Here is a 16,565-nt window from a genome sequence, read left to right on the forward strand (position 1 = left end):
GCCAATTAAAATAATTTAAGGCGCCCGCGGGCCTTTTTCATTTTGTAATCATTATTCTTCGAGGAAGATGCGAAGCCTATTATACACGGTTTAGAAGATTCTCTGAACTGTAATTTATTTGAATGAAAAAAAGAAGAAGCTTAAGGTTGAAACTGCACATCTCATACTTGATTAAAATAAATTAATAGATTACGGACGGAGCGAGACTAATTAACACAAGATACACACTTTACAAATTGACCCACGCATGATTTGCTAAGCCTACTTGATTTAACACAGATAAAAACATTAAATATCATAACAAAAGTTACTTGAATTATTTTATAAATACAATTAATACTACAAATTAATTTAGAAAATGCATAACATTGTAATACAAGTAATTCCATAACAGTATGACAAATAGTGGCTATTAACAAAAATCTCATTTAATCTTAGATCTGATACATATAATTTGGCAATCGACATGACCAAAATTTATTATATATTGCACAAATACCACATCAGGCACGTAAATCGTTAACCTTAATTCGCCCAAAGTCACGACGTAAGTATAAATACATTCGAAATTGAAACAGTTGAAGTTTTGCAAGTTCGCAACAAAGCCAAAGTTGGTTGATTATTTTCGGTTCAACAGTAACACGCAAAACGACTCGCCGTACAAGATAAACACGCGAACTTCGAAGAATTACGCCGGCACGAAACACGAATTACATTGCGAATGACAATGTAGCTATTTCCCAGAAACACAATATTCATAACGAGCGTCAAAAAAGTACGCTGATGACAAGACGTTTTGTTTGTATGACAAACGAGGTACGATGTGAGCTGGTAATGTCATCAATATAGATAACCTTTGGCCGTGCCGCATTAATCTCTACATTTGTTCGAAACAATACGTGAATGTAAAAGACTGTGTACTTATTACTGACGACGACGTTAGGGCTGGTGCAGCGGATTCAAAATTATCGCCCACTTGTTGCACGGGAAATTGATAACAGCCTCATCGTCCCGCAACCGAGTTTTGGGACGAGTTCAAGAATGCACATATTGTTAACATCCGATGATATTGCGACCCATATTTTGATTCATATTAGAAATGAATATACTACGCTGCGCATAATATTTTCTGCTATACAGCCAATCGCCAAGATTACGTCATAATTTGTAATTCAGTTCTGTTTAATTTCTTAAACATAAAGCGCTTGTTTCACTAAAGTACTGGAAAAAGTCAAGAAATCTCGGGTTTATGTAATTTTCATCAAATCCCGTCACTCAACGACTGCGCTGAAAATTCCAAAACAAAGTCATATAGAAGCATAGCTCATGAAATCCCCTTCGTAGCGCTCTTTATATATTACGCTAGTGGTTTCATCGCACACTCAGATGCATAAAACATGATCCCGACGTCAGATTTAAACCGTACGTAATAAGAGCATTAAAGACACGACACGCAGCGGGAAAACGCTGGCGGTTAAACGCTTTGCAATTTATTTAGTTATTGTAGAAAAGAATGATATCAGTTTTGTGTCAACAAATCTTGTTATACTTGATAAAATAATGATATCAGTTTTGTTATCTTGTTATACCTACTTGATAGTTACGTTATATATTTATTGATATTTACGAGAAAAATCTTTTATTCATTACAGAAAAATAACAAGGAAAACAAAAAATATCTGTAGAGAAATCTGCATACTATCAATCATAAAACTTGCCTAACGTAACTGCAATCATAATTGTTTCCTTATTTTTTTTCTGCGCAGTAAATTTATTGATTCCAACAACAATTAATTTTTTATTGAATACGTAATTATCATTTTACTTCAGACGTAAATTTACATATTATTCGCGAAATACATCAAATACAGTATCAACTGTTTTCAACTATCTTTTCTTACTCAATATACTTATGGTACCCTAATACTGCCTACAGTGTTATTTAGTTGTTAAGTAAAGTAAGTTAAAGCTGATGAAATCCAAGAGTTTAGACAAGATCCTCAATAATTAAATTATTCAAACTGAAAATACACAAAAACATATTACTAATAATGCTGTATACCAAAATAATATACAAAATAGCAATAAACAAAATCGTCCACAAACGAGCGTTCCAACCGCAGCGTCTGAAACGCCCGTGTGTGTTCACCGAAATCGCAGCTTTAGGACCGCCGAGCGCAACGCTGCATGTGTCGTCTGGTGGGTATAAATCATCGCTGGCAGAGGGGAGCGGTACAAAATCGGGGTCCCGGCTTACTTTCACGACGCTAGCCGTGGACAAACATCGCGGCGACTATTTTACTTAGTAGGGGGATTGTGTTAATCAAGAGTCTTGTCAATATTTGGCAGTATTGGAATGTGGTTTGATGTAAATTGCAATCTGGGCCCTTATTCTGTATGATAGTGTAAACGCGTAACGCGGCCGTGTCATGTTATCTTCGAGTAATGTGCGTGGAATGGTATTCTGTAAGCCAAATTTCTATAGTCCTAAACATGATGCGTTGTGTTACGTGCTTGTTACGCACTGTTAAAATAACGTGCGGGATAGAGAATAAGGCCCAGAGATTCATACAATATTTGATTTCGTTATTTTATTTATTGTAATAGACGATCTTTCTTAAACAACTAAACGATCTCAATTTGAAACAATTCGCTACATTTTATCCAACACTGCAATAGCCAATTGCAACAAAACCTATACAAGAATCGTAGCAAAACTAATCCCTAAAGACTTGAAGGTCGGTTTCCATTTATCTGGATAAAGGGCGCGTTAAAATATCGGCCAGCGTCGGCGCCACTATCTCGGATCGCATTTGTACTGATTACATTCACTGCAGAAACCCATACACGATCGCTGCTTAAGAAAAACATGGAGAAAATACTGCCAGATTTTTAAGACCGCACTTATTTCAAATCAACTTTGAAAAGATTTTAATTGTAAATTGCCGATAGTGGCTTTTGGTGCGGAGATGGATTCTTGTTTAAGTATTCGAAGATCAGAAAACGTAAATCAAGTACATGTAAATGACCCCTCGCGTAAATAAACATTGCATGTACCATCGCATTGCTGTTTAAAAAATAATAGCTGACAGCGAGCGCGCAAGCCTAAATACCAAATTCATCAAGGGATGACAAGTGAAAAGAGCTTTTAATTTAATTCGTTGCGGTATCGCGCCAGAGGAATACGAAAAAAATACAGCAACAGCTTGAAGCGATATCGACAATCCATAATTCATGTCCTACAATTTCATACATTTCGATACGGTCCGGCCGTCATACGTTCGCCAATAAATTACAATCGATTTGTAACTCTACCGCGTTGTGCGTTGAGTTGAAAACACCTTGATGACATGTGGGACATGCGACGTTAATATCTGGACTGGCCACTCAGTGTATTGCAACATCGTACACGATATCAAACGAGTATTCAGATTAATGCAATTTCTCTTAAACGCTTACACGTCGTAAATAAAATTGCCGGTTTCCGACGGAGTCACGGAACCGAAGGTCGGTGTCTGTTCAAAAAGTTTAATTGATACCGCAATCATGTAAAAAATAAATAAGACTCGTAGGTTTCATCATGTTGCTTTGTACTCGCCGACGTGTATACGTTTACCTCTATAGTGTGTCTACATTCAGTTATTTTTAATTATGTAAATTATTGCTATTTAATACATTATATTATATAGGCTAAATATTTTGAAATATTCGAATTTGGAATATTGGAATTATTTAACAGAAATTCATTTCATGATGGCATCCAACGTTTACTTTTGTGATGATACGTTTAATAATTAATGTAATATATAAATTCATTTGATTCTTACACAATAATAAAATATGCCTTAATACCCGAACTATGACCTCCACAAAACAAAACGTATAAAAAGAAGTCCTAATGACACGAACAATTTGGAAAAATTGATACAATCCATGGCGGCCGAAATACATGACAAAACACGCAACACAATAATTATGGCGGCCTCCTACGTGATTAATGTTCGAATGTTAGTAATATTTTTAACAATACATAAAGACCCCATCCCGTGTAAACGCTATTAGAGTTTGCTTTTAAATTACCGCGTAATTTTGGTGTTGAATTAGAACGCAATAATTTTTTGGGTAATTTTGTTTACCGCGAGGGTTTTGGTTTTATTAAGCCAAACGAAATAGAGAAACGTAATACCATTGATGTATAAGGAAGATAAATTTACAAATGAATAAGTATGTAGGTATGATAATTCGGATATGTTAAATTAGTGCAAATATTATCATAAACTTGCTTGTTTGTAGTTGAATTTTCTTATTTTATTATCTGATGCTCATCCTATAAGGAACCCACTTGCTAAATTTCAAGCAGTAACTTGTTTGGAATACAGAATATTGGATTTTAATTCCTGAATATAGCAGAATTAGTGCCACTTTTCAACCAATGGCTTAATCCTAACCGGTATAAAACTTCTAGTTGCAATGACGATTATGATGGATGTATAAAAAATCGCATGGATTGCCAGAAAAAGGTTTTCTTCTGACAAACATCGTGGTCTGTTAATGGTTGTTCGAAAGCGAAAATCGTTTCCCGAATCAAAACCTAAAGGAAAGTGACTTATGAGGCTAGAGCACAAGAAAAAAACTACGAAAAACATGGCGGCCTTTCAAGCTCTGATGTTCATTAATCATTTTGACGTGGCTTGGGCGGTCTGCGGATATGTACCCACGTAAACCACTGCTATATGTACCTACTTAATGAAATTTTCTATATATATGGATAGGAATGCTCCGAATTTCTTTATAGGACGAATTACTGCTACTTTTTGATGCATCAGAAAGGTAAGTGATGCACTGAAGAATGTAAATAATTATTATGCTAATGCTAACAGAATTACAATGTTGCATTCATTCGTGGTCAAAAGGACCCATACAATTAAAAGACATCGAATAAATTAATACACTTTTAATTTTTGTATTGCTCTTTGGTAATGGGTCCCAATATATTGGATACTTTATGGTAAATAAACACCGCGTTAAATGGCATCGATGTAATGAAAAAATAAATTTAATAAATATCGTATACTAATTAAAGTTCAAACAACTGATATGAGTTCTTTATAAATAAGTTACAAAACAAATCTGATGCGATGTAACAAATAATAAAACATATAGCGTCCATCGCTCAGTGTTGTGTTGACGCTGATTCCCGTCGTGTTTCGCATTCGAAATGGAATGTTATTCACAGAAAATTCGGCTTCGGTGTACGCTAAAAATTACGCGCGCCCGCCCGGGATTGAACGAAATTCCGACCGCAAAAAAGGTGTCAAATGAAATATTCAAATATATTTTAATATAATTCATGCGGCGGGCGTTTCATTTCTCTCCCTCGTAATGGAATGCTAAATTTTCGGGCGAACAAAAAATATATATTAATGCGCGTACCTAATAGCTTATACAAACTCGTTTGTTGGGTATTGTTGCGCACAATGGGTGCCATAACTCCGCGTCGCAGCCACGGCCGGTGACGTCTTTGTTAGGCTGCTGGAGCTTTGTTTAGCGCCCGGCTCCGCCTGTCGTCGCCGGCTCCTACCGAGACTAGCTCCGCACCTACACTCATACATCTACATCTATACGATAAACTTCCCTACTGTTGTTATGAGGACCACATTCGAATACCTACTACCGGTACCTTACCTTTTGTTATTACCCAAATGGAGGACAATTTTAAATTGATTACTATCCAAAACACGATACAAAAATGCTAAGCTTTTATGAAAATGACTCAGCCCCACACGTTGCGTCTAATTACCAGTTTTGTTCGAGCCATTACTGTAATTTGCAGCAGGAAAAGCACGAATGAATATTTGAGAAGGCGATAGAAAGTGAGTAATTGCGTCGGATCACGAAGTGAAAAGTTATGAAAGGTGCCGAGGTGGGTGATTTTTCAACGCCAGCCTGTGAAAGCGAAAATCTTAATGAAAAAGAAAATATTCAATCACGCGGCCAGACGGTCGATATCATGCTCGCGTACGTAAATAAAAAAAAGTAGGTAGCGATTCGATAGACGGCTAAAATTCATCCCGGCGTAATGTGGAGCGCGGAACGCATTAGGGCTCCAAGATGAGCTTCACCGCGGGACAGCGAGCCCCAGGGGGTTCCCCTGCCCCCGTCAGCCGGGGAGGGCGATCTCCGCTCCAGAGAATATTTGACACGGGTCTGGCAGATAGACAGGCCGGTCATGTGTGATCCCCGGGCAGGAAACGGGGTGCTTTTTTCCGCTCCTCCATCGACGCGGCTACTCCCTACGTACACAAGTATAAAGATACCGTTTATGATTTATGGAGGCGTATACTCGCACATGTGCACGCATCGTGTGACGCGACGCTTTTTGTTCACTAATGATATCAGCCCATTTTAATACACATAATGAGTTTCGTGCGATGATGGAAATTCGTTATCTATTAACTTAATTTGCTATTGTAATTATGAACCCATAAGTCATATCCGATACATATTAATGGGCATATATGAGACAATTTACGTATTACTAGCTATCGTGCGGTAATGTGCTGTATCCATTACAATTTGCTCATTTGATGTTCGAAAATGGAATTTTAATACCCCGTATTAAGTTTGACTTCATTGGTTTAGCGACGGTCAAAGTTTGATTGGCGTACTATGCCGACGTTTAATTAATGTAGAGCGAGCTATCCTTACTTCAAGTGAGACAAGGATCGCAAAGGAAGACAGAAAGAGATAGATAATTTCATACAATGTTGCCAGTTAATTGGACAAAACTTACTTTAGTGCAGAGACGTAGTTCGGAGAAATTATTGGTCTGAACTTATAGGAACTGAAAGAGGGTCTGAGAAAACTTGTTATTCACTGAACTTTGTTTGAACTTCGAAGACAGTGAATTAATGTATTGTTAAGTCGAATAAGACACAAACGACTTAAATTGTTACAAAATTAAAAATTCATGTCGCCGAATATCAAACTATTGAATTTAATTTTAATTAATATGATAGATAATTATAATGAAACAATTAAGTATACTCATTCTGTTGATGATATCTTAATAACGTTCGGATTTGTAAATTGATTATTAAAATAGAATACTTCTGTGTCTCCTTTTTTGATATAAGTAAAAATGTATCTATAAGTCGATTAGTACTATATTACCAGATTTGATAATAAATTGTTAATTATTATTCGCCAATACCATTGTTGATCTGAAAGCGAGTTCGATGCTTTTTTCGTTTTGCGTACTACCAATAAATTACGCACCTTGCCATGAGGCAAACTTGTGTAGCTGCATACGAAGACATACATCATATTCGTTTCAGTGCTTGTTCAATTAAAGGTACAAATATGGATTTTATAACATATATTTAAAATCGAGTACTTAATTCGTTTGCTGCTCTACAATTGTAAAATAGGACTACATAGAGACTAAGTAAATTATCAATTCATTCAGTGTTATTACATAAAATTACCGCAAGTGTCAAAATTTATGGGCTTTGATATCTTACTATTAACGAAAGGGAAAATTCGACAAACTTAAAAACAATAAGAAAAAATATCATTTTCCATAAAAATCGGGAAGAATGAGAAATGTAGCAACACCTATAAACATTCTATAAACTACTACAGTCATAATCGCAGCCATGTCGATGTGTGTGTGACATCCTATTTGTAAGAGGGTGATCGTGAGTCGCCCGTTTATCTGTGTGCGTGAACCGTTCGACGCTTATTAATGGGATTGGTGTATTTTGAATGTGGGTGTATGTAATTATAGGACGGTAATGGTTTTTTAATAAGCTCCCGACTTTTTCATCTATTTTTTTTTCGGGGAAGTAGGCGATCTATTTCGTTTTTTGTGGTCCTAATATAATGTAATAACCGGCTGGTGTAATTTGTTATGTAATAAAAAATATTTCGCTTGATACGGTTTTTGTTGATTTTCTTTTTTTGTACTAATTAAACGTAGATGACGGTTCATTGATCACATAAATATTTTATTGCATATAAATTAGGTACTGCACCGAAACCAAAATCGTTTGTGTAGTCTCGCCCTATGAATTATTTCCATTGAACGCCATCTTGCGATCAACGTTTGTACTAATACATGAATTCATTTGGATGCATCCTTTGAACCATTTCTGTCACTTAAGCTTGTTTGAAATAAACTAAAAAAATCATTATCCGCCTTTGTATACCATGTCTTCGCCGCTTTTGTCTAATTAGGAAATGTAGACTATATTTTATCATTAATACAGTTATTAAAATCATTACAATTAAATAAAAATAAACAATTAATTCCTAAACTATTTTCATGCTGGCCACGATAGAAAACAAAAGAACATTTTTAAAAATAATATCAATGGAACAAAAACATCAGTCAACGTCGTCGGCACTGCGGCCGCACCGGAACATTGTACTGAACAAAATTAGAAATATATTTATACACGTCACGTCACCCCTCGGAAAAAATCTTTATGCAAATAAAAGCACGTGTAAACACAAGGGGAAGTAGGAAATGCAGTGTTGTTGTAAATAAATGAATAACATTTTTGTAGAGTTTCACTTGGTTCCGAGGGTAGTTTCCTTTGCTTTAAGAGTCGACGACAAATTAAGGTTTATTCAGACTTGTGCATGTCATTAATCTTAACGGGGGTTATATTACGTTAGTTATTTTAAGTATTCGGTTTCCTCTATCTTTGAAGATTAGAAACTCTATCATTGCAAGTATATCAACGAACTTTAAAAATATATGTGGCCAAAAATTATGAAGATTCTTATAATTTAGTTTAAAATCCACTATAAAATCTCATAATGTATAAAATAAAAAAGTATTAAAATTAAACCGATATTAACTAACCGCCGCCGCGAGATTACAGGCGCAGCGCAAACTTTTATTAACTAAAAAGTTGCACCATCAAAAACATTACGCGAACAAACGAAACAACGTCTCGACCAAAACTCATTTGTAATTGTATTATACATTTCCACGTTAAATACGAAACGATTCGGGCTTTCAGTAGCAAGCGGGGGAAATCAACGGCAGGCTTCCAGAACAAATACTTGTATTCAATCATCGGGCTTTCACAAAGGCCTCCGAGCTGATAACTGAACAATGAAATGTAACAAGTCGTCTATCCAGCATTGTATGCGAGGGACGGCCGCGGGTAGGTGCGGGCGCGCGGGCGCCGGGGATTTTCCATTATATTTCCATTTCCACCTCGATTCACGTCGACTTATCGCGGCCTACCTCTCGGACTAGGTAAGTCTATCTTTCTATGCCGTTAGTCAGTACGGCTATACGTCAAATGAAGAAATAAAAGGTGTTTTTCGTGTGGAATTTGCGATATATGTTCGCGCAATGAGTGGATGTATTGAGGATGCGCAGCCTTCATTGCTGACAACTTTGATGTTCACGTGTTCTGTGTACGGTTTATGTAAATAAACCTATCAGTTAACTATCTTTCCTCACCGCACAAACAATTGCGGCGAAAATCTCTACTGCGATTCCTAAATAAATTCCATGAGGCAATTTCATACTTGAGCGATATTCTAAAAAGTGTGTAATTTTCTTAGGAGATATATTAAAACGCATTTTGTTTTAGTCTTTAAAATTAATTGTGTACATGACTCTACCATCAAAATACGTACTTGGCAATAACATGTAATATAAAATATACATTAAATAATACATTCATGAAAAAAATACATTTTTTTATGAAAATAAATTAAGACATTAATCTACTATACGTGTTTCGAAGCGTTTACATCTGGTTGCTTATTTAATGTTATTATAAAAGAAGTTTGCAAATGAGAATGATGACATACAAATACTATTGATAGCGGAATTTGTAGTAAAACTAATGTGCCTCGTATCATCATCTTCATATTTTTATGGTTACATTATTATAAAGTATTTTATTAGTGGGAGGACACTTGATGATTTATGTACCCGCCAAAATGGTCTTGTAGAGTCGGCTGGTACACACGCGTTATACCAATCCGACATAATTCTAGTGACCATCGTGGGACGCAATTTTCAAATTGGTCGACATTATATTATATTTAAGCTCACTTATAATCAGATACAGGAGTAATATTGCCGCGACAAAACAAAAACAATATAACTAATTAAATACTGTATTATATTATTATAATTGTAAAGAATTATTTTAATAAATACCAATAATTTTATTGCAATAATAATTTCTTGCAAACTATATTTTCACATAATCTATCTACAGCCATGTACATACATTTTAATCAGTGTACTCCCAAATGATTAATGATTCGTCCGCTCCGAACGTAAGAGTTCTATTTTCAAACAAACGTGCGCCGTGATCTTATTGGTCGTTTTTTATATTACAAAATGGCAGACGATTTTTGAAGATAATTAATGAAGGAGCCGTTTGAAGCAGATAACACGAGGATCTTAACGAGGGTTTAGTCTTAAGTGCGACTATTTGCTACCGCATGTTTCAAGTGGGATTTATTTTTCATTTGCTAAATACATCTCATAAGTAATACTCGGTAACTAGGTATTGAGCGCAAGTGCACTGAAATGAGTTATGATAACCAACTATTAAATACGATGAGTCAATATTATTAATTTTACAACAATTAATCATAGTAATTACGTAATTGAAATATCCGGTTTAATTTTTTTATTGCGAATAAACATTAAAAAGTAATTATTCATACCACTATCGCATAATCTGTAGCGACGAGCGATTTATCTTTGTCTCATCAAAACCAAACCGTATCGTAGTTTGAAATTAATTAACCGCTTGGCCCAACTTCGGCCAGTGTGGCTCCGAGAACTGGCTGAAAATTGGCACATCTTATCTGGCATCGGTAGATAAGGGTTATGACATGGGTACATCCAGAACTAGTTGGTACTTGGGCTAACAACCTACGCTGATGTAGCGACAACAGAAAACTACGACGAGTTGTTCGAATTGTTTTATAATTTGATTCGCAACAATATTCTAAATGAAGCGATAGTTAATTAATTTGATGAAAATGTACTGTTAGATTTTAAGTGTATTTAAGTATGTTTTTATTTAAAAAAATGAAAATAGCACAATGTAAACGTAACCTAACTTGTCTTGAATATAAGTACTATTAATGCTTTCCTAATACACTTGAAAAAATTATACACTGGATAAAAATGTCTCTGCTGACATTACAAGTGTCATCAGAACATCCGTTATGTTTGACGGCGGTTAACAAATAAAATCCGGTCCAAGGATCATATCGCTCTTATCCTATTGATGTAAAAGGAGGGAATTACCTACATTACGCCACGGCGAGCATGATTTCGTCGAGTGATGAGCGACGAGCTCATGCCTGATATAAACGGTAGAGTTCACTTTGTTTTGTCAAACTTTTGATATATTATATTTCGGCTCAAATCGGTACACACGCGCGCAAGTACCCGTGCCAAACTGAATACCAGAAGCAAAATTTGTATGAACTCCAATTACAATGGAATCCCTAAATCAGGCGGCTCGGCCATAAATTAATCTCAGACAAATTCAAAAACAGTAGGAGACGGTAGCGCAACTTGAGAGCTCTTTGTTCGCCATCGGCGTCAGCTAAACAGAAGGTGAGCGCTTTGTGCTGGCAGTTGTAAATTTTATGAAAAGTGAAATTCCTTTTGAATGCCTCTTCGACCCATAAATAATTTCGGGACAGAAGGAAGGGTATTGTTTCTGGCACTTATTGTTTTCTATCAATGCGGGCTAGAACGAGAGTGTTTGCAATTTGCAAATATTACGCTTCCTACTTGTAAACTGCATGATGCAAAAAACATTGTTAAAGACGTGTCACTTTCAGTTTCTATGCTTCCCAATAATATTACAACATGTTAAAAAAAAATGTACGCAGAAACACAACTTACCAAATTGACTTCGCATCCATGGGTAAAGTGGACTGGGCAGCGATGCGTTAGTGTTGGGCGGGGGTTGTTGCGGTGGCGGTTGCTGCGCATGCATGGACTGCTGGTGCATGGGCGGCATTTGCGTCTGATGCTGCATATCGTCCACGGGGTACATGAGGTGTTGTTGGTGCGGCGGCACGCCATGCTGCACCATGTGCTGCTGTGGGTGCATGTGGTGGGGCATCTGTTGCGCCTGCTCGAGTGGCGGACTGCCCGGCACGCCACCCGCCGTCGCTGCAGCCGCCTGCAGCTTACATGACGTGTACACCGCCGGCGCCGGTGGTTGGTGCCCGTTCGGCCCGTACCCGTCCGTCTTCGGACCCATGTGCCCCATTTGAGATGGACTGTCCGGCCGATAACCGTTCTGCTCCATCTGCTGGTAGTAGCCCAACCTGTCGTAGGGCGGAAACCTGGGGTAGGGCATGCCGGGGGCCGGCTGTGCCGGGTAGTGGTGCTGGGCCGGCCTGAGCTGCTGGTCACAGCCCTCCATCTCATGACCCTGCTGCGGCACCGCACCGTAGTGCGCGTGCGCTTGCTGGTGCTCATGGCCGCCGCCGTTCCTCATGTCCGGCATGTAAGCGTTTGAGAAATATGTCATGCTGTCGCAATTGTTGGCGCTCATCGCGGGCCTGCAGCCCGCGCGGCTCGCGTCCGTATCTTCCGTCGCAGATTTTCGGCCCCTGGGGCCGACACTACCTTATCACAGTTCAGTCACAACACAAACACTTCGGATTCCATTCACTACACGACGACTATTGAACTCAGTTGCAATTCACGCGGTGCTGACGGACGGTGTCTTCTCATCTGCTTTTCGGCGAATCTGAAAAGAAAAGGTTGATGCACTTAGTAAATCTATTATTAAATATTTGGGAGGTATTGAGAGGCGAATCTCGATTGATCGAATGTTTGTATTGGCCGGTTTGCGTAATTGCGCCAGAGTCATCACGCGGCGCCGCCGACCTGCCGGCCGACAACGACTGACACGTGTCCTGGACTCGGGACACACACGATGTCACAAACATGTTCCAAGTAAAACGCCTATTAGCGACAACCTGTCTGCGATGCGGGCCGCGTTCGCCTTAGATAACTAAGCATCGCATTCTTAAACGCGATTCATGTTCGAAATCTGTCTTTGTCTGGCTGAAGGAAGCAAGTCCTCAAAAATGAGACAGGAGATGAAATAGTGTCACGTCTCGACAACGACATGTGGCTGATCCGGCGTCATACCCTCGACGTTTCCCAACAGTTGATGGAGCATGAGTGACAGCCGCGCCGCCGCCCGACGACATAACTTTACGCGGACGTTAATTTGTATACCGACGGACAAGTGTCATACTAACCGCACCGTTATCGTCGGATCTCACAGAGTCGACTTAAAGTTTGGAATTTATTACACACTTAATACGACAGCTACTAGAATTGACCAAGTAGCATGCATGAGATTACAAAAAATACAATTAACCATAAAAAAAGAGGAATTTTTGCATTTAGACAACATCTGAGCGCTACTTGCGTTACATTTACGCGTTCTTATCTTGAAGACTACTATGTTTCTGTTTATAGTTCACGTCTTGACAAAGTCACGTCGTCGTGTTATCGATATGATTTGTTAAAGTCATATACAAAGTAAAAAATCCGTATGGCACAGTAGCCAATTGTGGTGCCGCCCCAGTGGGCTGGCGCAAGTTATTTAAAACCCAAAACTGTAAGCATCATTAGCAACCGTTAATGATGGCGGCGTCTCTGTAGACAATGTGTTCCTACCACATGTAACTGTTAGTTGTGTAATACAATCTGAACAAGAAGATCCACTAATGAATGATTCCGTTCATTTCTGCAGTACAATATTTTGAAAACGTTAGTTCTACATTTAGGAACATAATTACAAAAAAGTAATTCACGACCACAGCACATTAACATACTTAATGAAGTTGTAGATGATAAGTGCGACGAAATACAAGATATCAAAATGAATGTGAGCAAGATTTTTGAAAATAAAAAGGTGCATATCAGCGTCATCATATTAACATATTTAACGAGCGAGATCGTATCTATTGTAATGGAAAGTTAAGTTGTGTTCAAAATACCGCCGACACACAAAATTACATTGTGCTAGTTGTTGAGGTTGTAAATCAAGAAAATCACAATTAAGTCTTATTACAGCATTCATTTCTGAAGTGCAAATGCTTACAAGACTTGCCCGAATTTGCATCTCGGACGGACAATTAAAATTTACGATTTCGCCGCCCCATGGCGGTGCGACCCTCGCATTTTTTTAATTTTCAATTTCCATTTGCATACCGTTGCCTAGATCGTGTAATGTATTGTGAATGTTTAGATGCGCGGCAGATTTACGAGCCTTGGTCATTTTAATTTTGTTAAAATCAACTAAGCTTTCAGATAGACACGAGGGTTGTTTTCGACATTCATCGTTCCTACTAATATTAAATCTGATGGTTTGTAAAGATGTTTGGTTTAAGCGATAAATTCATAAACCACTGAATGACTGTTCAACAGAGACTATATCCTTGAATAACCAGTAAGTTACTTTTTATTTCGTAAAAAATGCTCAGTGAAAGTTTTATACTTGGAAATACTTTCACAGGGACGCAAGGTAAAGCCAGCACATAACATAACCGACAAATCATAAGTACCTTAGGCCAAATTTACGTGGAACTATTATTATTTTTATAGATGCAATTTATAAAGATCTGCACTGAATTGTATCCAAATGCTTGAAAAACAATAAACATTTCCATTTAATAAACAATTTGTTAACAATAGTCCAGACTGCAACTCCTTTTGGTTTAGAATTCATGACTACCTAAGCGGATGAAGCATAAAGTTCTCCAAATGTAGTTAGCAAGCAACAATAGATACTTAAGTCACAAAAAGAAACATGACTACGTAGAAATTTAGAAATCATACTTGCAAATAGATGACAAATAAAAACAAAACTTGGTGCATGAATCATACAAACTGAAAACAAGTTTTGTGAAATATTTTTAAACGTAGATATAATTGTTAGTATATCATAGTTACTATCTGCGGTCCACGTAACGAGCTAATGTTCTAGCCTGCAATTACCAGCTTAAGATAAAAATCTCCGAGCGAAACGCGGTTCAAGGAACATGTCTTTAAACTGACCCGACGTTGAAATTAAGTCTCACGTGCTTGTGATAATTTGATAACGGAGTACACAACGGCTTTGATTTATTTCATAAAGAACGAGTTCTCTGAGTCATTCGGCGGGCCGTTCTCATGCCCCTTGCTTCTAAGTATTCGAATTTCTACGTATTTTTCAGACATTTAAAAACTTTACTTATGTGAGACAAAAAGTTTCATTTTACTCGGCGACTCTTTGTTCTTATTTCTGTGTTAATTTATATGAAACGGTCTAGTTTTTTTGCTTTAAACTGCTAAGTTTCCTTCATAAAATTAAATCTGCACATATTTGATATCTTTCTCAAATTCATAATTTTAAATCAAAATACTAGTCATAATTTCAATTCGCTTGACCATAACATAGGTACACATTCATTAGCATATTTATTACACCAACAATATATTTTTTATAATTTACGAATATGCGTCAAGGCGACAAGACCACGTCATTAATGTGAGAAGTTTTTTTTAATAAAAAATATGTTTTATTGAATAAAATTTACTATACCTACTCTATAAAATGACGCGAAAGACAAAAGGCAGACAATGTATATTCTTCATAAAGATGTCATACACCAGGTTAATGGTAAGTAAGTGTTGACATTAATACTATTCGTCCTATATTTAACACGAAACGCGTAAATATGCGTGTAAATCATTAAAAATTTAAATAGAAAAATAACAAAAATAAATATTATAGTGACGATACGTTGTTTTACATTTATAAAACGTGTTATATCTGCTATGGATATAAATCATACCAAAATAAGTGCCGTAATAGACTCTAGAGTTGAAATTAAAAATAATATTAATAACATTTTGCGTACGACAGTCGGTAGCTGTTAATCAAGCAGCGATCAAAGGACGGGTATTTTGGGAATATTTCCAACACATATATTTATCATTTCCACTATTTGTCAATTAGAGAGCTATTGTGGGCACACAAAGTGTTCTGATTTATTCGTGGTGTAAGAGTTTTGTACAGCACGTTGAGCGAGATATATGGGAACGGTTATTGTATTTTTTCACGTATTGTTTTTAAGAAGGAATCATCAAAAGATTCGTACGTTTATGAGTGATTTTCCACTTTGTTATTGTGTTAGAAAAAATCTTTTATCTTATTAGAATGATAAATAGTTTCCTTTCTTATAAGACAAAGGAATTTTTTGTATTTATTCTCTGAATTTTTTGTACAGCCATCACTCAAAAGTTTAAACTAAAATATTCCTACATTTTCGAGTGGTAAAATTGTTAATTTCTAGTTATTAAAGTATTTTTCACCACGTCCCTTTTCCTTGTGAGTAAGTCTATAAAATATACATACTACGTACTTATAATATTATCTCATTTAAATTATAATCATATAGCCCCTGAGTGTACTCCAGAACTAAACAGATACCTAGTTATGAAATAAATTATAAAACATATTAGACGAAGTCATCAATCA

At 36.8% G+C, this 16,565-nt stretch overlaps 1 protein-coding gene across 4 annotated transcripts in view; it reads right to left on the minus strand.

Annotated features, from left to right (window-relative positions):
* LOC115445581 (homeotic protein antennapedia) overlaps positions 1-16,565 on the minus strand; it is a 198,856-nt gene that overhangs the window by 3,258 nt on the left and 179,033 nt on the right. For all 4 annotated transcript variants that reach the window (XM_037440982.1, XM_037440980.1, XM_037440981.1 and 1 more), the window contains one exon: positions 11,915-12,773. In XM_037440982.1, the coding sequence (XP_037296879.1) occupies positions 11,915-12,575 (661 nt within the window). In that variant the 5' untranslated portion in view covers positions 12,576-12,773. The remainder of the gene's footprint in view (positions 1-11,914; positions 12,774-16,565) is intronic.

Source organism: Manduca sexta, chromosome 21 (genome assembly GCF_014839805.1).
Source record: "Manduca sexta isolate Smith_Timp_Sample1 chromosome 21, JHU_Msex_v1.0, whole genome shotgun sequence".
NCBI classification, from domain to species: Eukaryota; Metazoa; Arthropoda; class Insecta; order Lepidoptera; family Sphingidae; genus Manduca; species Manduca sexta.